At 52.3% G+C, this 21,684-nt stretch overlaps 1 protein-coding gene and 1 long non-coding RNA gene across 2 annotated transcripts in view; one reads left to right on the top strand and one right to left on the bottom strand.

Moving 5' to 3' along the window:
* Positions 1-3,050: 3,050 nt before the first annotated feature.
* BEAN1 (brain expressed associated with NEDD4 1) overlaps positions 3,051-21,684 on the bottom strand; it is a 58,844-nt gene continuing 40,210 nt past the window's right edge. The window contains exons 3-5 of the mRNA XM_032157540.2: positions 16,132-16,395; positions 8,268-8,418; positions 3,051-5,303 (exon numbers count right to left, since the gene is read on the bottom strand). Coding sequence (XP_032013431.1) covers positions 4,964-5,303; positions 8,268-8,418; positions 16,132-16,395 — 755 coding nt within the window. The 3' untranslated portion in view covers positions 3,051-4,963. The remainder of the gene's footprint in view (positions 5,304-8,267; positions 8,419-16,131; positions 16,396-21,684) is intronic.
* LOC116471344 (uncharacterized) lies at positions 7,922-16,133 on the top strand. Its single transcript, XR_004248779.2, has 4 exons — positions 7,922-8,068; positions 9,031-9,306; positions 10,306-10,382; positions 15,937-16,133. It is a non-coding gene; the product is annotated as an uncharacterized LOC116471344 (long non-coding RNA).

The raw sequence follows: 21,684 nt of genomic DNA, 5'->3' as shown, positions 1-21,684 counted from the left end.
AGAGTGGCAGGGTGTGGAGGGTCCTTTTCAAGGGATGCCCTTCTACTCCACCACACAGTTCAGGTGGTGCCAGCCTTGTGGTGGGCTGTGGACCAGGCAGCCACTGGCAGTGGAAGAGAGACAGGCAGCCCCAGGCCCCCAGGAGTCATGCTGGTGAGATGGTCAGTGGTGGCATGGCTGAGGTGGGAACGGCAGGGCCTGAGGACCTGCAACCTTGGATTTCTTGGAGACATGTTGGGCTGGCACAACTGGGCTGCCACCCTGGGGGTAAAGATCTGCCCAGCCTCCAAGCCCAGAGATACCCGGCCTGATCTAGGCAACCAGTCCTGGGCTCCAGAGAGTTCCTCTGGCCCCGAGGAGGTGCAATGTGGGGTGAAGCAAAGCAGAGACCAGGACAGAAATTCACTTCCTCAGACGATGAAGCTTACTGTCTCTCCACTGCTCATGCCGAGAGCCTGTTTGGACATGCAGGTGGGCATGGATAGGAACAGCTGAGTGGGAGTGTCAGTGGCACTGGAGTATGCAGCGCCAAGTGTGTATGTGCACAAGCTCTAAGTGAGAAGGGCACTAGTGTGTGTGCACCAAAGCTGTCTGAGCAAATGTCCACGAAACCACAGGAGGTGGAGCCGAGGGATGCTACATGTGAGTGTGTGCCAAGGGTGTCTCTAGGAACTTGGTGGGAGGGGCCCCAGTGTGTGTATGTGCATGTGGGCTTGGCCAGTGTGACAATGGATGTTCCTCGTGGTGGCTGTGAACAGCCTTACTCTGTATCAACCCTCCTTCCGCCCTCTTCTGGGCGATGCCTGTTGCTTGTGTGTGGCAGCAGCTGCTGGAGCCCTTTGCAGAGACCTGGGACCTCGCCACGCACATACATGGGGACCCAATGATGGCTCTTGTGGACTATCACGATGGCATCATCGCCAGCATGGTGACCTCCCTGCCTGAAGACTTTTTCTGGCCAGAGGAGCCCGTTTGGCCTCCACAAGGGGCAGGAATGAACATTCTCCAAAGGGCAGCCTCCAAAAATGTCTGCTGAGCATCAGGGTACAAACAACCCATCTCCCCCACCTGAAGGCGGGCGTCACTTCAAGGTGCATTCTACTCTGTCTCTCAGAGTCACCAGTGGGACTGCGCTCAGTGGCCTGCAGTGGTGACCTGTTTGGCGGCCCCCTCACTGGCTTCCTTGCCTTCCTTATTTCCTGCCTCACTCCATCTGGTATTCCTGGGATCACCTCCCTAACCAAACCCTCGCACCCACATCCTCATCCCAGGGTCTGGCCCTGGGGCCCCTGTCTCCACCATCCTGTGATGCAGCTTCACCTTCCATCTCCTTGGGCCTCTGATGAGCCCAGGTACCTGGGGTGTTCTCCTTGGCCCCTGGCACAGACAGGAGGCATCTCCTTAGGAATGTGCAAAGGACCTCGAATGTGGTGCTATATGTGACACACCGCAGCATAGGGCATGTCGTGGATGGAGGAGCAGGAAAAGCCAAGAGCATGACAGTCCCAAAGGCCTGTGGGATCCTAAGTCTTTGCGGTAGAAGCTGGGTGTCGGTGTGGGGTGGTTTAGGTTGGGGGTCAGCACGTGGCTGGACACCATCACTGTGGAAGTTTCTGCATTCATTCCCAGGAGGTGGAGTCCCAGAGCACTGCGGTGGCACCAGAGCCATGCTAGTGGTGTTCAGAACAGAGGGGTGATTATTTTGCATACAGAGAAGGGGACATAAATGTCAGGCTCTGTCCAGAGAGAGATGCTGGCGGGGCGGGGGTGAGCCCCCAAAATGGAATACTTGAATGGGTTAAACCTCATAGAACATCTCAAGGGTGGAAGAAAAGCCCAGGATTAAAATAACGGGTTTTGTCTGCAATTATGAGTGTCAGTGGGTGGTGTGTTTCAAGGTGAGAGGAGGGGCTTCCTCATTCTTCAGGGCCTGACTTGTTCACTTTGAGCAGTGGCAGCAGCGAGCCGGCAGGTGGCAGTGTGGGCTCAGGGTGGGGGTGATGGGCGCGGCAGAGCCAGCTTTGGCCTGTCCAGCAGGGACGTGGGCTGGAGAACCAGAAGGATGAGCCTATCTCGCGGTCTTTCCCCCCGCTGCACCCTCCTTCAGGATTGCACTCCACTTTCAAGGCACTTGGGGGTCTAGGACTATATTAATGGACTATTTGAATTTTGGATTGCACCCCAGTTTCAAGGCACTTGGGGGCATCTAGGACTATGTTAGCGGGCTCTATTGGAGTTCTGGTGGGAGGGAAATGTGACAGAGGAAGGGGCCCAGGCTCTGTCCGCTAAGAGATCAATAGCCCAAGCCATGGTGTTGTGGAGGGCATGGAAAGGAAGAGGGGAATTCCTGCAGAGGGCGAGACAACAGCTCATTTCAGTTTCATTGCCATTTTCCTCTCTTTCCTGGTAGTACAAACCATCAGGGTGCTACAAGCCAACTCCTGTTAGAGTAAAACGTGTAGTCTCTGAAGTTCCTAGAGTCAGGTCCTGAAGTTGATGGCCCATCCTCGTGACGTTACACCAGCTATGTCTCAGAGAAATGATGCCAAGTTTCGGTGAGGTTTTTTTTAAAAAAAGCAACTCCTGTAAGGCACTGACTATCCAAATATCCACATCAACAGGAAAATGACAAGGCTTCAATGGTGCTTAATCTTGAGAGGTAATGAATGGGTAGGGATTGCTAGCCGGAGGTGTATTTTCATTTTGTTGCTATTTAGTGTTTCCTTTCCTTACAAGTTTCAGAAGGTATAAACCCTACTCGGGAGGCTGAGGCGAGAGGATCACTTGAGACCAGTAGTTTGAAACTAGCCTGGGCAACATAGTGAGACCCTGTCTTTACAAAAGTTAAAAATAAAAAATTAGCCGGGTGTAGTGGTGCATGCCTGTAGTCCCAGCTGCTTGGGAGGCTGAGGTGGGAGGATCACTTGAGCCCAGGAGTTCAAGGCTACAGTAAGCTATGTTCATACCATTGCACTCCAGCCTAGGCGACTGAGTGAGACCCTGTCTGAAGAAAAAAAGAAAAAAAAAAAAGAACCCTTATGCACTCTCTCAAAGTGTTACTTCTTGCTACATTTTATTGATATGATGTATTTATTTTGAACACAGAAAAGATACATTGTTGCTTATTCATTGCCTAGTCCAGGAACAAGAAAAGCTATTCAGCTCCATCTTTCAAACACTGATGAGTAGGTAGGAATTTTTATCCCTTTTTTTCCCCCAGCATTCTCTGGAGTTGCAGAAGCAGGATGTGTTTCTTAAAAGAGTCTTATTCCTGGAGTGCATTTTAAAGGCTATACAGTACAACAGACAGATATTTTTTGCCTAGAAAACAGTACACCACTAAGGTGGTCAAAACTGCTTGTAAACAAGTCCCTCCACCAGATGGAGTCTGGGGCTCCAGGAGGCTGCACGCAGGATGCTACAGAACTTCTGGGTGGATTCCTTTCAGCTCCGCACCAGAAGAAATGCTATCTCTACAGAAAATAAAATTCAAGATCGCCATCCTTGCCACTCCTCTGCTTAAGAAAGAGATTACTAAATCGTCTTAGCCCTTCATTGGAGGAACGGAAATGTGGGGAGGCAGGATAGGGTGCTGTTTTTCAACGATGGGGGACAAGAGGTGGGAGGGAGGCAGAGTGATGGCCGCTGGCGATGCTAGCAGGGACACTCCTCAAAGACGCTTGGCTGCCACCCTCGGTGGGCTGGGTCTTCAGGAATCACCTCCGTTACCTGCGTGGTCTTTGATGGAAATCGCTGGGGTTTCCCGGTCAAGATCTGAGCCAGCCTTTCTGCAGCCAGGCTGACCCTGCAAATCCCCTTCTGTGGCAGCAAGGCCAAGTAGCCTTCTGGTCTTCTTGTGGTGGCAAGGTGGTGTTTATGGGGAGCATATCCCCTTCATTTTGTCTCTGCAAACACCCATGTGGGCAAGGCCAGAACACAGCCACTCACCATCCCCAGCTATGAGCGGCCACCTAGGAGGACAGCACCAGCTCCGGGGTCTGGCTCTGACCCATTCGTGTGCAGGCCACAGTGGTCGGCCAGGCAGGGACTGAGGGAGGGGCCACTTCTCTGCCTCAGAGAGGTGCCCAGGCAGCACTGCGGTGAAGCCACCTGGAGAAGGGCAATGGCCTCATCTTCCTTGAAGACCCTTAGTCCTGGGCAGTGGCTGGACTGATGAGGGAACCGCCGCTGCACACCCACGGAGGGCCCTGCCCATCTACCTGGGGCCTGCAGCGTCAGAGATAGCTCTACTAGCACCACCTGACTGAGGGTACTGGGGTCGGGAGGGGGCCTAGTGGGCTGTGAGGGCCTCCAGGTTGCGCCTGAGACCCCAGACCCGGGTCCCCCACCTTGTAAGTGGCAGGGTGGTGATGTTGTGGCTCATCTGCCCTGGAATCGAGAGATAGGCACAGCGCACAACAGAACCTCACTGGGGCCTGTCCCGCCTCCCAGGAGGACAAACTGGCCCTGGGGTAGGGGTCAGGGCAGGCAGCTGACCTTGGATGGTCCAGCAGTTTCCAGAGGCAGAATAGAATTTGGGCGCAGCTTGCTGGGCGAGGGTAGGGGCAAACGGGTCGGGGAGAGGGAAGAGAAAGTCCCACTTCCTACTTCGCCTCTTTCCCCGCAGCGCTCTCTATAGAGGCACAACCAACAGGCCAGGAGGAGGGACGGGAGGCCAGGAGAGCTCCACGTTCCGTGAAACCTTTGCAGGTGGGTTTTGTGTTTGTGGTAGGCCTGTATGTGCACATGTTCACACACATGCGGAGCACGTCTAGATCTGTGTGTGTACATGGGGTGTGTCAGTGTAGATGTCTGTGTGTATACAAGTTTGGTCTGTGTGTATGAGTCACGTGTGCATCTCTGTGTGTGTGTGTGTGTGTGTGTGTGTGTGTGCATGCCTTTGTGTGCCTAAAGAATGCGGTTCAGCCCGTAGGGACCAGTAGGACCTGGCCGCCTGGTTCCCTCACACAATCCTCTCTGGGCCAGAGGCTGAGGCCCGGGTTGGGGTGGGTGAGCCCTGGGAGCCCCTTGGCCCTGGGCCTGGGCCCGGCAGTGGCAGCAGGCCTGATGGGGGGCCGGCCCCGCACACAGCCTCATAGGGCGGAAGGGTGTCCATGGAGACCGTGTGGAGGCCACCTTGGACCGGCGTCCTCTGCTCCTGCTGGTGTTGGCCAGGGCTGTGGCCGCTGCCTGAGTCGGAGGTACCGTCCAGCATGGGGCAGGAATCAGTCAGCGAGTAGGGTGGTGGTGCGTCCGTGGGGACATACAGCTGAGTGGCTCCTGGCCCCACACACTCCTCGTAGCTACGAGAGAAGAGGCTCCCTCAGTGCCCCACCTAGGCCTTAGGGCTGGGTCTCTCCCAAAGGCCTGGGGGTCTATCTGTAGTGACAAGCTGTCCTGGCTGTGGACCAAGGTGGGCCTTGTCCATGCTGGCTCCAGTGAAACCCTATTACTTCCCTCCAGCTCCAGAGGGGGACCTCAGAACCCCTGGGACCTGGATTCCGGACCTGACTCAGCCCTCATGTGCAGTGTGAGCTCAACGCATGAACACTGAGCTGCCTGGGTCTGCGGTGCCTCACAAGCCTCGCAACGGCAGTGGCCACTGTCTAGGGAGCATTTCCCCGCAGCACACTGGGTGTGCAGAGGCTGGGTAGGACCAACCTCAGGCTACCAGACACCTTGGTCTCCAGCCACTCCAAAGTTCCCCTTCTCAGTTTAGGAAAGGGTCCCCTGGGCCCCTCTGAACCCACAGATGCAGAGCAAAAGAGCACCCATTGCCCCGGAAAGAACTGGCAGCACCACCCCTGCCCGAGCCCCTGGGGCAGGGGTGAAGGTGGAATGGCAAGGAGGAAGACACGGGCCATTCATCCAGGGCTGGAGGGGTCTCCTAGCAGGGAATGGTGGAGGCCCTGACCCTTTTCCCTCTTCGAGTACTGATGGGTGATCTGCCTGAGAGGGGCTGGCAGGAGAGGAACCAAGGCCCTCCAGAGAAGAGCTCCCCACCGGGAGGGGGCTGCTTGAGGGCCCTGAGGGCAGTTTGGACACAGCCACTCCTGTGGGCATGATCACAGGCACAGGGCCCTCCTGGCCACAAGCTCCACCTGTCCTTTCTCTTCCCACTGCCACTGTCTCTGGGGTCCCCAGGAGCTGAGGGCATAACTCCCTCCTTCCGGCTCCATGACCCCCCACTTCTCTGAGAGGAACCCGTCTTGATCCCTAAGGCACTGAGCCTCTGCCTCAGTGGCTGCAGGTGAGGCCACAGAGACCCCAGGCTCAGCCAGACCCTTGTTGCCTGGGAGGTCTCGGCAGGTGTGTGCGTGTGTGTGTTCGTGTGTGCCTGTGTGTATGTGTCTGTGTGTGTTTGGAGGGGGAATCACCCGTCTTCCTAGTCGTGCCCCCACCTTCCCCACCCCTCCCCACCCCTGCCTTATGCCTGCCCAACCCTGTCCAGGCACTGGACCCAGCCAGCCTTGGGGATGCCTGACCACAATGGAGGCCTGCAGCTGGGGCGCCCCCTCATGCCTGAGGCCAACCCAACCCTCTGCTCTGCCTCAGGGAGAAGTCGGCTCCCAGGCACCCCCAGGGCATCTGTGCACCTCTACCTCCATCAGAAGCAGCCCCACCTGTTCCTGTCCTTTAGATGAGCTGCACTGGGCAGAGGCGGCCTCCTTGGGGCCCAGATCCTGGTCTCTGGGGCCCAGCTGGCCCTTCCCCACACAGGCTAGAACCACTGACTCCTGGGGGTGGGGGAGGTGCCTGTGTCCTCAGGCTATGGCCTCAGGAGCCAAGGGCTCAGGTCTAACTCTGAGCGACATCCTCAGATACTCACAGTATCTTCCTTCCCAGGAAAACCAGGAAGCAGGGTTATTCATAAACAAAGAAATGGAGCCCCTGAGAGCCACAGTGACATGCCTGAGAGCATCAACCTGAGAGCATCAACCTGGGCAGCGTCCAGGATGGGCTCAAACCCAGGTGGGTCTGACTGGAAAGCCAGGGCAGGGGAAGGGGAGAGGAGGTCAAACCCCACTGTGCCCTCTGTAGTGTGGCACAGGTGTGCTCGCCTGCCTCTGGGCCTTTGCTCATCTGTGCCCTCTGCTGGTCACACCCTCCTCTGTATCTCTGAAGGTCCCAGTTCCTCCCAACCCAAGCACCACACACCCTTGACAAAGGCCGATTTCCCCGTGTCAGCCCATCCTCCCTGATCCCCTCCCCTCGTCCTCCTCAACATGGATAGTTTATCACCTGTGGCCTCGAAATAGTAACGACACCACTGGTGGGAAGAGCCAGTGCCTTGCTGAGCATTTTACTGGCACTTCTGTGTCATTTTCATGAGTATCCTGTGGGGCAGATATTATTATTTTATTATTATTTTTTTGAGACGAAATCTCGCTCTGTCGCCAAGTCTGGAGTGCAGTGGTGCGATCTCAGCTCACTGCAACCTCCGCCTCCCGGGTTCAAGCGATTCTCCTGCCTCAGCCTCCCAAGTAGCTGGGACTACAGGTGCCCACCACCACGCCCGGCGAATTTTTTGTATTTTTAGTAGAGATGGGGTTTCACGGTGTTAGCCAGGACGGTCTCGATCTCCTAACCTCATGATCCACCCACCTCAGCCTCCCAAAGTGCTGGGATTACAGGCGTGAGCCCCCGCGCCCGGCCGGGGCAGGTATTATTACATGGACATTTCAACAATGGAGAAGCAGGCACAGCGGGATTAAGTAAATTGCTCATGATCATACAAGAAAGAATTTCCAGAGCGAGTGCACCTGGGGCCATCAGATGTCAGCATATGGGCTTGTCCCCTCTTTACCTCCCAGTCCCTGGTGTTATTTATAGAAACACAATGCATTTTTTTTTCCCTAGGGGGAAGTTGATCCCGAGGCCACTGAAATAGCCAAATATTTCTCTGGCCTTCCCTCCCACCTCCAGGGAGACACCTGGAGGAGCAGATCCCCAGGGAATTCAGAACAGCTGCCACGGAACCTCCTCTGAAACTGCAAGCGCATTCCTGGCATGCCTGCTCAGCAACCTGAGGAGCTAGGCTTGTCTCTTCCTTTCCTAGCACTTCCAGGTGACATCTGCTAAGTCACACTGCCTCAGTGGGACCTACTTGGTCAGGAGTGGGGAGGAGGTGGCCATGCCCACTGAGCAGATGTTTTCTGCATTTATACTACGTGGAGAGGTGCCACTCTTTCCCATGATGGAGTTGGGGGGTCTTTGTGTCCAGAGCCCCATCCTCTGATGCCCCCTTCCCCACGAGGCCTCCTTACCCTGGTGGAGAATCTGGGTACAGCTCCCTGAGCACCGTGGCATCCATGTCCCCGTCAGAGCTGATGTCCAAGGGTGGGGGCCAGTCCTCTGAGGAGCTGCAGGCATAGCGCATCCTGTGGCTTGAGCGGCTGTATGTGTGCCCCTCCGACACTGCAGGGAACAGACCACCGGCCTGGCCCTCAGACCAGGATCCAGGGACGGTCCTCATGGGTCTATAGGTCTACCTGGGGCCATGGAGGCTCTGATTCCCCACCTGACCACTCCTCTCCTCACCAAGCGCAGCTGCCTTCAGCCATCAGTGACAGCTCCAGAATGTGGGTGCCATTGTCGTGTTGGGCATGGGGATACAGAGAGGAAGCAGAGCTGGCCTTGTCCTGGCCAGCTCCCAAGGTGGTGGCAGCCTGCCTTGGGGATAACCGGGCACTAGGCAGTGTATCATGAGCTTTGGGTCCTACTGGGACTGTGGGAGTAAAGGCAGGCCTGACCAGTCTGGAAGTCAGGGAGGGCTTCCTGGAGGAGAGGCTGCTACAGCTGAGTGTTGTCTAGGATTTAACCAGGGGGAGAGAGGAAGGCTGGGAGAAGGGAACTGAACAGCTTTCCAAGGAGGGAGATAAGGAAGAAGAGTGTAGTGTGAACAGGGAGCTTTGAGCTGTGGAGTTGGGCTGGGCATGGAAAATGGGGAGGAGAGTAGCAAGGAACAAGGGCTGCAGAGAACTCTGGGATCAGCCCTCCCCCACCCCAACCACATTCAATTCCCTTTAGGTATCTTGGGGAAAAAAAGGAGCATCTATGATGAGTCTGGCAACTCCCCACACTGCATTCTCCTCTGCGTTTTTTACCGTGCACCAGTACATCAAAGGCTCTGAAAAGTCCTGCAGCTAAGAAACACATTTAACTGTGCCTGTCCAGCATTCGACCTCAGAATCTTCCTTTCTTAGACCTAGTAACACTCCTTAGGAAATGCCGCTGGAGCACAACCCTCTCATTCCACAGCTGCGGTTCTGGGAGGCCCGGTGACTTGCTGGAGGACAACACACAGTGAGTGATTGGGCCGGAGGGCAGCTGGGTGTCTTGGCTCCTCCTTGCTAAGCTCTCTACAGCCCAGTTTCTGACAGGTCTAGTCCTGGATGGGAGCAGTGGGAGCTGCAAGGGTGGCTGAGACACGAGGTCTCCCGGGTCCAGGGCTCCCAGGTGCCTCCTCCCCTCTGGGGGCGGGGCTTGGCATCAGGGGCGGAGCTATAACCTTTCTCTGCTGTGAGTGGCGCAGTTGCCATCCCCATTCTATAGACAAGGAAGCTGATGCTCAGGGTCACGTACGTGGTGAAGCATGGAGTTGGAATTTATGCAGTCTGTATAACCCCAAAGACTGCTCTTCCCACTCCCCTAAACTCTTTTTCCCACTCTTCATATAATAGTGAGTGGAAAAATCTGGATATGAAAGTCTATCTGCAGGTACAATTCCAATTCCAGGGTTATATACCGACACCGAGAAAGCTCTCAGAAGAAAATATTCCAAACACGTTGATGGTGGCCCTGTCCAGATGACAGAGGATCATACTCTTATTTCTTTTTCTTTTCTTTCTTTCTTTTTTTTTTTTTTTTGAGATGAAGTCTTTCACTGTCGCCCAGGCTGGAGTGCAGTGGTGTGATGTCAGCTCACTGCAAGCTCCGCCTCCTGGGTCCACGCCATTCTCCTGCCTCAGCCTCCCGAGTAGCTGGGACTACAGGCGCCCCCCACCACGCCTGTATGGCTTATTTTTTGTATTTTTAGTAGAGATGGGGTTTCACCGTGTTAGCCAGGATGGTCTCGATCTCCTGACCTCGTGATTCGCCCACCTCAGCCTCTCAAAGTGCTGGGATTACAGGCGTGAGCCACTGCGCCTGGCCTATTTCTTTCTTTATATTTCTTTTCTTATATGGTCTATATTTTTAAGGTTTTCTATAATGAACACACATTACTTTTCTACTAGGAGAAATGAAGTCAATAACATATGCTGTAAAAAAGGAGCTGACATGCGATTTGTTTCTCCTGTTCAGGGCACCAGCTGAGAGACAGAATTTTTGGGAGAACTTAGGGAAGAAACTAAGAAAAGACAACAGCACACAGCAACAAGGTGAGGCTGGAAGTTGAACCAGGGCTGCCGGGCTCGGGTGCCAGGTACCCCTTCCCCCCACCAGCCAGCATTGCCAGGGAAGGGTTTTTGGGTTCAGGGAGGGTTCCACCTGCAGGGCAGCAGGTGTGCCTGTCACACAGGGATCCCTGGGGAAAGTCAGGGCTGCTTCCTGGACCTGAGAGGAGTGACTGGGTGGGCAGCACTGAGAGCTGTTAGGGCTGAAGCAAACTGCTATCTACTGTTTCTTCTTGGGCTGCTTTTTCTTGGACTTCCCAGAGTGGAGCGTCTTGGGAAAACTGAGGCTGCCCTAAGGTGCTAAGACCCCAAACCTGAGACATCCAGCTGGGCAGAGCTCCTGAGAGACAGCACCCTCCACCCCATTTGAACTTCTCAAATCCCTTCTTTTCCCTTCTCTCTTGACTTCCCTGTCAGCACAGACCCAAATAGTCCAGGACTCCGGAAGCCCTGCTTCTCACTTCACATAAGGTGAAACCTCCTCTTTACCCCAATACCTTGGTTCATTATTTAACATCACTCCAAGTTCACTGCCCCTTGACAGGCTCTGGGAGAGGGAGGAAGAGGAACTGGCACTCATGAGCACCTGCTGTGCTCAATCTCTGTGATCTCATCTACCTCACACCCCACTGTGAGAGGAGAGCAGAGGTTACCCCTTCCACCAGATGAAGAGACTGAGATTGAAGTCACTTGCTCTAAACCTGCAGAAGTGACAGGAGACAGAGTCAGCCACCAGATCTCTCTTAAAGCTTGAGACAGAACAGAATTACAGAATTTTCTTTTTCTTTCTTTTCTTCTCTCTTTTCTTTCTTTCTCTTTCTTTCCTTTTTCTCTTTTTTTCTCTCTCTCTTCTTTCTTCTCTTTTCTTCTTTATTTCTTTCTCTCTTTCTTATTTCCCCTTCCTTCCTTCCTTCCTTCCTTCCTTCCTTCCTTCCTTCCTTCCTTCCTCCCTCCCTCCCTCCCTCCCTCCCTCCCTCCCTCTTTCTTCTTCCTCCCCCACCTCCATCTCATTCTCAAACATTTGTGGTTCCTCTCTGTGTCTGGCTAGACTACAGAAAGGCTCTGTGGGCAGGCAGAGGGCCAACTCTGTCCTGAGGGCGATGGGGAGCCATTGGGAAGTGGTCACAGTCCTGTCACTTTGGTTGCCTTGTGGAGAATGCCTGGGAGGTGCCAGGCTGGTTGCTGGCAGGCAGGGACAGCTGACATTAGTGCAGTGGCCTGGGAGCAGGTTTTCTTGGAGAAAGAGATGATGAAAATAGCTCACATTTACTGAGCATGTATTTACCCATTAGCCAGGTGCTGTGATAATTTAGTCCTCGCAATAACTGTTTGAGGTAGATCCTCCTGTACCAGTTTTATAGACAACTCGCTTGAGGCAAAGAGAGTTTTGGCAACTTTCCTGAGGATGCGCATAGGAAGTAGGAAATCAGGCCTCCGTGGACACCTGGAGCCTGAGATGCCTGTGGGGCTTCACGGGGTGATGTCCAGGGGACTTCCAGGCACGCAGTTCTGGAGCTGACCTGAGGGCTGGAGCCAGGCAAGGGAGGATGATGGATGGTGTATGAGATGGAGCAGGGAGTGGGTGTAGAGAGAGGACCAGGACCAAGGCATGGGATCTGAGGGACCTTGACCTATAAAGGGACAGAGGAGAGGAATCTGCAGCCAGAGGGGTGGGAGAGAGGCCAGGAGGGCTTCAGTCACCAGAGCTGGGGGGCTGTGGGTGTGTCTGACAGGTGGAAAGGGCCCAGTGCCAAAGGTTGGGGCTGGCTGGTGCACTGCCCCTCCCTCTTTTTTTTATTTATTTTTTATTTATTTTTTATTTTTTTAGAGACAGGGTCTTGCTCTGTTGCTCAGGCTGGAGTGCAGTGGTGTGATCATAGCTCACTGCAGCCTCAAACTCCTGAGCTCAAGCTATCCTCCCACCTTGGCCTCCCAAAGTGCTGGGATTACAGGTGTGAGGCACCGCGCCTGGCGGTGCTGCTTTCATGTTCACCCACAGCTGCTCACAGTGCGTTTCCCTCTTACCTGACACCCTCCCAAGGCTCCCAGCAGCCCCTGCGCACCCTCCAGAAGGCAGGGGAAGGTATGGGGCAACAGCAGCTCTGGGCTCCCTGCTGAGGCCCTAGGAGGTGCCAAAGCTGGAGCCGAGAGCAGAAGTGGGGCAGCGAGGCGGGAACCCCACAGGGGTCACCACCACCACAGGCTGCAGTGGGGAAGCCAAGGCCTGACCCCGCTTGGCAGAGCTGTGACCTCAGTCATCCCACCCACCCCAGGGAGAGAGCCGAGGCCTCGTTCATTGGCACCAGTCCCGAGGCCACCACAGGCTACAGAGGGGCTGGCCTGCCCCCACGCCCATCTCTTTCCTCTGCGCCAAGGCCGACCCCTCAGCCCTCTCAGCTTGGGAACTACTGTGGGCCCCTAGTGTGCGCTCCAAGATAAGTAACTGAACAAGTTGCTTCTTTGTGCCTCAGTTTCCCAGTCTTAATTTTTTTCTTATTTTTTTAGAGACAGGGTCTCTCTCTGCTGTCACCCAGGCTGGCATGCAGTGGTGGGATCATAGCTCACTGAAGCCTTGACCTGGGCTCAAGGGACCCTCCCGACTCAGCCTCCTGAGTAGCTGGGACTACAGGCATGTGCCACCACACCTGGATAATTTTTACATTTTTTTTGTAGAGATAGGGTCTTGCTGTGTTGCCCAGGCTGGTCTCAAACTCCTGGTCTGAAGTGATCCTCCCACCTTGGCCTCCCAAAGTGTTGAAATTACAGGTGTGAGCCATAGCACCCAGCCCAGTTTCCTATTCTTTATTTATTTTTTATTTTTTTGAGACAGAGGCTCGCTCTGTCACCCAGGCTGGAGTGCAGTGGCATGATCTCAGCTCACTGTAACCTCTGCCTCCCAGGTTCAAGCGATTCTTGTGCCTCAGCCTCCCGAGTAGCTGGGATTAGAGGCACGTGCCACCATGCCCGGCTAATTTTTGTATTTTTAGTAGAGACAAGGTTTTGCCATGTTGGCCAGGCTGGTCTTGAACTCCTGACCTCAGATGATCTGTCCGCCTCAGCCTCCCAAAGTGCTAGGATTACAGGCATGAGCCACCGCACCTGACTAGTTTCCTAGTCTTTAAAGGGGGCAACTACATCTTTTGCCTTGAGGATAAAATATGGTGGCTCCTACCTTGCCCATGGAGCGCTTCCTCCAGGCCCCAGCCTGTGTGGGGGCGAGTCACGTGTGGGCCCTGCTCTCATGGCTGCAGCACAATCACCCCATGACTGAGACACTGAGGGAGGCATGGGTGCAATGCCGAGGAGGTACAGAGGAGGGGGACACCCATCCAGCTCTGCCTGGTAGGTGCGAGGAGAGGCCAGATAAGCTCCCATAAGGAGGCAGCCTTTGAGCGGGACCTGGAAGGCTTTTTTCGGTTGGAGAAGCCCAGGGAATGGCAGTCAGGGCAGAGGGAAGAGCCCAGGCAAAGGGCAGAGGCTGGAAGGAGCATGGACAGGGGATTGGAGAGGAGTGGGAGGAGCTGGGCAAGGGCCAGGCTGTGCGAGGGGCAGGCGGCAGACTGACCATCCTGGGTCTGCTCGGCACCCTCCAGGGCTTGGGGTCCTGGGTTTCTCTTGCAGGGGACAGGCATGCTCTGGGCAGGAGCCCTGGACTCTCCAGGCTCAGGTTGGTGATGCAGGGGTGGGACAGGCCTGTCCTGGCCTGGGAGTGCTCCTAGCTTGTCTCCTTGGGGAATCCCTGGCTTCTGGGGAGACTTGCGGAGACTGGATGGGCTGAGCTTTCCACATCTGTTTTATTCATGCTGAACTTTCTCTTTGATCCTCATTGTTGGACAGTGAGAACAGTCCACTAGCCTGCTGTGTCTTACCTCAACTGTGGCCACTTGTCCCGACTTATCCTGGGATGTCCCTCTGTGTCTTACATAAGGTCCAGCCTCCTGCTCTTCTGGTTCTCCTAACAGCTTTCCCAGGGGAGCGACATCCAGGTCTGAGTGACACCCACTGTGGCCATGTACGTGTCTGCCGGACACTGCCTTGAGCCCACGGGGTGGCTCCCGGGGGCGTCTCCCCGACACCTCCAGCTCCCTTCCCGGGCAGTGCTGTGCAGCGGGCAGCCTGTGGGTGCCAGGTCAGGCTGCCTGGGCTCAAGTCTGGCATCCACCACTTGCTGGCTGGGTGATCCTGCCCAGTTACTTAATCACTTCAGCCTCAACTTTTCGATCTGTCAATTGGAATGATGATAAAAGATAGGACTTTTATCATCTCATTAGGACTATGGTGAGGATTTTGCAGTGAGATTATGTGCACAAACAGCGCCAGGCACCCAGCAAGCACTCCTTACTCACTGTCCATTACTACCAGGCTCCTGTTCACCAACTCCAGCTACCCATCAGTCCCCTCCTTAACCAGTTAACTCTGAAAAAGGACAGGAAATACCCCAAACCTGGCTAATCAGGGTGTGTCTGGGAGGGGGAAGAGGGGCCCCAAAGGCCAGGGCTGATCGATCCAATTCAATCTATTTTAAAAATATTTCCTATCTTTCTTTTCCCCAAGCTTTTCCTGCCTTGGAGGGGGAAACGCCTCAGGTCTGGCCATGGCTCTGGCTCCTAGGAGGTTGGCATCACTTCACCCTGCAGTGTGAAGGGTGCCTACTGCTGTTAAGCACCTCCAAGGTCCTGCTTTTCTTTTCTCTATCTGGTGGTAGCCTTGGACCTAGGCAGAGGCCCCTGAAGGCCTGTGGATGGTGATTTGGGAAGGAAGAGTCTGGCTTTTTCCTGCCATTGAAAATCGTCTGAGAATGGAATGCAATTGAATTTTTTCCTACTGCCTTAGACAGCTGGCCCCTTCCAGGAGTGACACAGTCAGGTGGCTGCTTTCTGTAAAAAGTTCAGGCATTCTGGCCACATGCACAGATTTGGGACTGGTCACCCAAGAATTAGCCACCAACTCTGTTTAAGGGTGATCCCAACAACTGGGAAGCCCTCAGATCAGTTCTGTTTGCACTCTGCTGACTCTCACCAGGGATAGTTTTATTCACTCATCATTCATTCTGTAAATTCACCCATTCACTTATTCATATATTCACCCCCATCAACCTATCCTGCTGCCCACCTATTTATCTTTCCATTTGTCCACTCAACCCTCCCTTCCATCCCTCCACTCAGGCATAACACTCAATCCACCCATCTATCCATTCCTCCATTTTCTCATTCATCCATCCTTTCATCTACCCATTTATCCATTCATACTGTCCACCCATCCATCTCTCCACCTATCCACTGACTCTTCCACTCAACCTCCATCTATCCATCACCTCACCCCTCACCCAGCCATTTTCCTATGAGTCCTTCTCCCTTCTCACCCATCCATTCCTCTCTTCATTCATCTACTCATCTCTCCATCCATCCATCCATCCATCCATCCATCCATCCAGATGCCAGCTGGACCAGCCCTTGGTGCAGCCTGGACCAACAGTGGCAGGGGAGGTGTGACACACTCTCCCTCTGACCTTCAGCCTCACTCTGAGTTTCTCTCTTAGCAGTCACCCGGGCCTCTCATGTCACCGAGAACATTATGGTGGGCACCTGTGAGCTCTTCCTGACCGCCTGACTTCTGAGATGTTTTCCCGACCACCCTGCTTCACCCAGGGCAGAGTTGCCAACTCCTTGATGCCTCCTGTGTTGCAATCACAATCAGATGAGGTCCCAGGGCCCCAGGGTGGGCAGCAGCTCACCGTAGCCGTGCTCGTACTCTCGGTGTCGACGCCGGTGGCGGTGATGGTGGTGGTGGTGGTGGCGGTGGTGGCGGTGGCGGTGCCGCTGAAGCCGGGCCTGCCTGTCCCTGCGGATGCTGCCCACAATGATGGTGATGCAGGAGAGGATGATGACCACACCTATGACGGCACTCGCCACCAGCACGGGGGACACGAGCAGATGGCTGTGCTCCGAGCTCTCTGAGAATGTGGGGTAGAAGTAGCTGGTGCGGTTGTATCGTGCTACTGTGGACAGAGAGAGAGGACACTGAGCTGGAGCCCAGGCCTGCCACACCCCTTCCTTCTCTGCCCCTGCTGCCCGGTAAGCTGTTGCTCCCTGAATAAATGGAGGAGGGTCTGGGCTCAGGCCCATGGACTCTATCCTGGCTGCTTCTGGGAGGGAGAAGGAGAGCAGCACCTCACTCCACTGCCTGCAGGAGCCTCTGGTAGTGAGGGCTGACTGTCCCTCCTCTCCGCTGAAGCCTCTGCGCACAAGCTGAACTACCTCACAGATAGGAAACGGGAAGCTCAGAGAGGGCAGTGGACTTGCTCAAGGTCACCCAGCAAATTAGTGGTAGAGCTGAGGCTTGAATCCAAGACTCTTAGAGCTAGACAAGTTGAAAGGTCAACATGATTTTACCAATGTCTTAGGAAGCGGTGGGGGATGCACAGGGGGACAGAGTATGAGGAACAATTCTGCCGGCTTCAGGCAGGCCTGGGGCTGTGGGCTGAAATTGACCCAGATGCGTCAGGGGGTTAGATCAGATGAGAGAAGGTTTCCCAGAAGAGGTAAGGCCAAGGTGATCTTGGAGGGTGAGGATGAGTTAGCTCAGGGAAGGCAGGGAGAGGCATTCTAGGAGGGACAAAGGCACAGAGGGGTGGAGGGGACTTCCAGGGAGGATGTGGTGTGGTGGGAGCAAGGAGAGAGTGCAGGAACCTCCTCCAGGACTAACAGCTGGATCCTTGAGAGTCCTACGGAAAGAAGCTCCTGGGGACGGGTGACTTAGTCCTCCCACCGGAAAAAGATGCTGGGGCCTTGGGAGCTGGGGTCCTGGGGAGGGGTCAGAGTCAGCTAGGGGCAGCCATGGGCACCCACTGCCTCACTTGGACAGTCAGCTCCTCATTAGTGAGTGTCTTAGAGTGTCACTGAATTCCCTCCAACTCAGCCCTGCAACTCAGGATGCAACTTTCTCCTTTCACAGATGGGTGGACTGAGACTCAGCGCTGGTAAGTGACTGGCCCATGGTCGCTCAGTTACTCCACAGCAGAGCTAAGCTAGAACCCAGATCTGGCTTCAAAGTCCAGTGCTTGCTCTCTTGCCCTCAGTGCCTCTCCTGCTCTCAGTGCAAACCCTTCCTGAGGCTGCCAGCCAGATCTCTGAACAGAAGTAGGGAACCAGCTTCAGACATTCAATGAACCACAGGGTCACGGGCAAGCACCATGAAGGTCAGATCTTTCCTAGGCTCTGTTCTGAGAGGGGTCACCTTGCACGTTCTCCCGGAGCCCATGTTCAAGCCCCAGCTTTGCATTTGTTACATATGATCATGTCTGGTTTCCAGGGCTTGTGTTTGATCACTGTCTGTGTCCTCAAACTCAACAGTGGGGCTGGGCACTCCAAAGTTTCCTAATGCATGTGTTGAGTGAGTAGCTCCAGTCTTGAGACCAGATGGGGAAATGGCAGGGAGGCCTTGCGATGCCTCATGAGAGTGAGGCCTCTGTCTTGGGTGGTAATCAAGGAGAGCGTGGGTGGCCACCTGCCTGAGTAGCTGTAGGAGGGCTTTTTTCCCAGGTGAAGGCCTGGCCATTTACCAATCAGAGGCTTGACACTCAGCTGTGATTGTTTCTCCTTCCCATACCTTTCTAGCACTGACCCCAAAAGCCTCAACCACACTCAACCTAGGACAGGAACAGGTGGTAAGGCACAAACTCGGGACCTTAGCTGGGGCTAGAAATATGCCCTTGGGGCAGGTGTGGCCCATGCTAGTGGCTCTTGCAGCCTACTGGCCTTTATCAGGAGGGAGTGAGATGGAGGCCCTAGTGTCTGGGCCAGTATGTCATCTCACTCTTGAGAGCCAAGCTTTGCTGAAGTTCACTGTAAGACACTCCCCTAGAGAGGCATGCACTGGAGTGAGGGAGCGCCCTAAGGGTTTGGTTGGACATGCATGCTTCCTGACTCTCCGATGTGAGAATTCGGGGTGTGGAGACAGGAGGGACTCCATCTTGGATGCTGATATAGTTTGGCTCTGTGTCCCCATCCAAATCTCACCTTTAATTGTAATCCCTATAATCCCCACGTGTTAAGGGCAGGACCAGGTGGAGGTAATTGAATTTTGGGGGCAGTTTCTCCCATGCTGTTCTCGTGATAATGAGTGAGTCTCATGAGATCTGATGGTTTTATAAGTGTCTGGCATTTCCCCTGCTTGCACTCATTCTCTCTCCTACTGCCCTGTGAAGAGGTGCCTTCCGCCATGATTGTGTGTTTCTTGAGGCCTCTCCAACCATGCGGAACTGTGAGTCAATTACACCTCTTTTCTTTATAAATTATCCAGCCTCAGGTATTTCTTCACAGCAATGTGAGAATGGACTAATACAGTTGCTAATCCGCCATGTTGACTTCTGATTAGCCCTGGTCCTGTGAAAACCTCTTGATTCTCACTTTATTTACTGTCTTTAGCATAAGAACATGTCAGCCTTGATGTTATTGCACAAATTATAGGTTATGACGCATGTAGCATTCTTGCCTGTCCTGGAGGGCTGCCTTTAATTGTCTTGCACAGAGCATGTATACCCTTTCCCTGTGATATATAAGCCCTGGGTCTGGGGAGCAACAGTGTGGAGATCTACCTGTTTTGCTGCTCTCCAAGACTACACTTCCATCCTTCAGTTCCCCACATAAATCACTCTGTACTGACAAATTGGATTTGTCTGCCTCACTTTGTGGCTTCTTGGCTACTTCTGCATTTGGGGGTGGCTTTGCATATATGGCCTTTTAAAGAACAAGGGGGTATAAAAATTCCTGGAATTCTTTGAGGGTCAAACCCAGGCCACTGTTTTCAGAGCTCCTACTATGTGTAGGATAAGTGATAAGAGTTCATTTCATTCTTGGAGCTATTTCATCCAATTCTCCCCATTTTACAGGTGAGGACACTGAAGCTCAAAGAATTTTAAGTGACTCATCTGTGGTCAGACAGCCAGTACATAGCCAAGCCAGACTCTCTCTGGGCCTTGGTCTCCCCAGTAAATCATAAGGAGCTAGATAAGAAGTTCTCTGATATATAAGAAAAATAGCACAAAAAGGGGGATGAGGGAATACAGTTATATAGGAGTAACTGGAGTAACTTAATTCTCATTGGAATGAAGTTAGTATAAATATTAAGTAGATTCTGATGAGTTCAGATGTATATGGCAAGCCCTAGAGCAACCACTAAGGACATAACTCAAATATAGTGAAAAAATCATTTAAAGAAATTAAAATATTACATTATAAAATATTCACTTGAAGCAAAAAGGAGAAAAAGAAACAAAAAAGACATGAGACATATACAAGACAAAAAGCAAAATGGCACATGTAAATCCAACTGAATGAAAAGCATTAAATATGATTGATTAAATAATCCCATCCAAAGGAAGAGATTGTCAGAATGGGTAAAAAACAGAATCCAACTATATACTGTCTATAAGAGTCTCATTTGTGAACCAAAGACACAAATAGGCTGAAAGTAAAAGGATGGAAAGAGAAATGCCATGCAAATTGCAATAATAAGAAAGCTGCAGTGGCCATAATATCAGAAAAAACAGACTTTAAGACAAAAAATGTCACTAGAGATAAAAGGGTCGTTTTATAGTGATAAAGAGTTAATCCATCAGGAAGTTATAACAATTATATATGCACCTAACAATAGAGTCCCCAAATTCATGAAGCAAAGTTTAATAAATTGAGGGAAAATACAATAAAACAATAATAGTTGGGGACTCCAATATTCCATTTTTAATAAGGTATAGAGAAACTAGGCAGAGACCAATCAGCAAATATAAGATTAGAACAGCATTATACACAAACTAGACCTAACAGACATCTATAGAATGCTTCACCCAACAACAGCAGAATATGCATTCTTCTCAAGCACATGTGGAACATTTTTAAGCATAGGCCATAATACAAGCCTCAATACATTTTAAAATGATGGAAATTGTACAAAGTATGTTTCTGGTTACAATAAAATAAAATCTGAAATTAATAACAAAAAGAAATTTGTGAAATTCACAAATACATGGAAATTAAACAGCACACTAATAAATAGTCAAGTAAAGAGAAAAGCATAAAGGAAATTAGAAAATACTTTGAGATAAGTTAAAATGACATCACACGAAAACTTGTGAGATGCAAGCTGGGCGCAGTGGCTCATGCCTGTAATCCCAGCACTTTGGGAGGGTGAGGTGGGTGGATCACTTGAGGTCAGGAATTTGAGACCCGCCTGACCAAGATGGTGAAACTCCGTCTCTACTAAAAATACAAAAAAATTTACCCGGGCATGGTGGGTGCTTGTAATCCCAGCTACTTGGGAGGCTGAGGCAGGAGAATCACTTGAACCCGGGAGGTAGAGGTTGCAGTGAGCAAAGATCGTGCCACTGCACTCCAGCCTGGGCAACAAGAGCGAAACTCCATCTCAAAACAAAAACAAAACAAAAGCCTTGCAGGATGCAGTTAATGCAGTGTTTAGAGGGAAATTTATGTATGTAAATATCTACATTAAAAATGAAAAAAGATCTCAAATCAACAACCTAAACTTCTACCTTAAGATACTGGGAAGAGAAGAGCAAACTAAATCTGAAGTGGGCAGAGAGAAGGAAATAATAAAGATTAGAGTGGAAATTAGTGAAATAAAGAATAGAAAAACAATAGAGAAAGCCAATAAAACCAGAAGTTTTTTTTTTTTTTTTTTTTTTTTTTTTTTTTTTTTTTTTTTTTTTTGAGACAGAGTCTTAAATTGTCTCCAAGGCTGGAGTGCAGCTGCAACCTCTTCCTCCCAGGTTCAAGTGATTCTCCTGCCTCAGCCTCCTGAGTAATTGGGACCATAAGTGTGAGTCATCACGCCTGGCCCAGAAGTTGGTTTTTTAAAAAGATTAACAAATTTGTCTGGGCTCGGTGGCTCACACCTGTAATCCCAGCACTCTGGGAGGCTGAGGTGGGTGGATCACTTGAGGCCAGGAGTTCAAGTCCAGCCTGGCCAATGTGGTGAAACTCCATCTCTACTAAAAATACAAAAAGTTAGCCAGGTGTGGTAGCACACACCTGTGGTTCCAGATGACATAATCTTGTATATAAAAAATCCTAAGGAATTCATTAAAAAACTATTGGAACTAATAAATTCAGCAAGGTTGCGAGATACGAGACTGATATATAAAAATCGATAGTATATTTATATGGTAGCAATGACCAAATCTAAAATGAAATTAAGAATGAAATAGGAGTAAATTTAACAAAAGAAGTACAAAACTTAGGCTGGGTGCGGTGGCTCACACCTGTAATCCTAG

This window comes from Hylobates moloch, unplaced genomic scaffold (genome assembly GCF_009828535.3).
Source record: "Hylobates moloch isolate HMO894 unplaced genomic scaffold, HMol_V3 SCAFFOLD_6, whole genome shotgun sequence".
In the NCBI taxonomy this organism is placed as follows: Eukaryota; Metazoa; Chordata; class Mammalia; order Primates; family Hylobatidae; genus Hylobates; species Hylobates moloch.
This window is presented reverse-complemented; position numbering and strand designations above follow the sequence as displayed.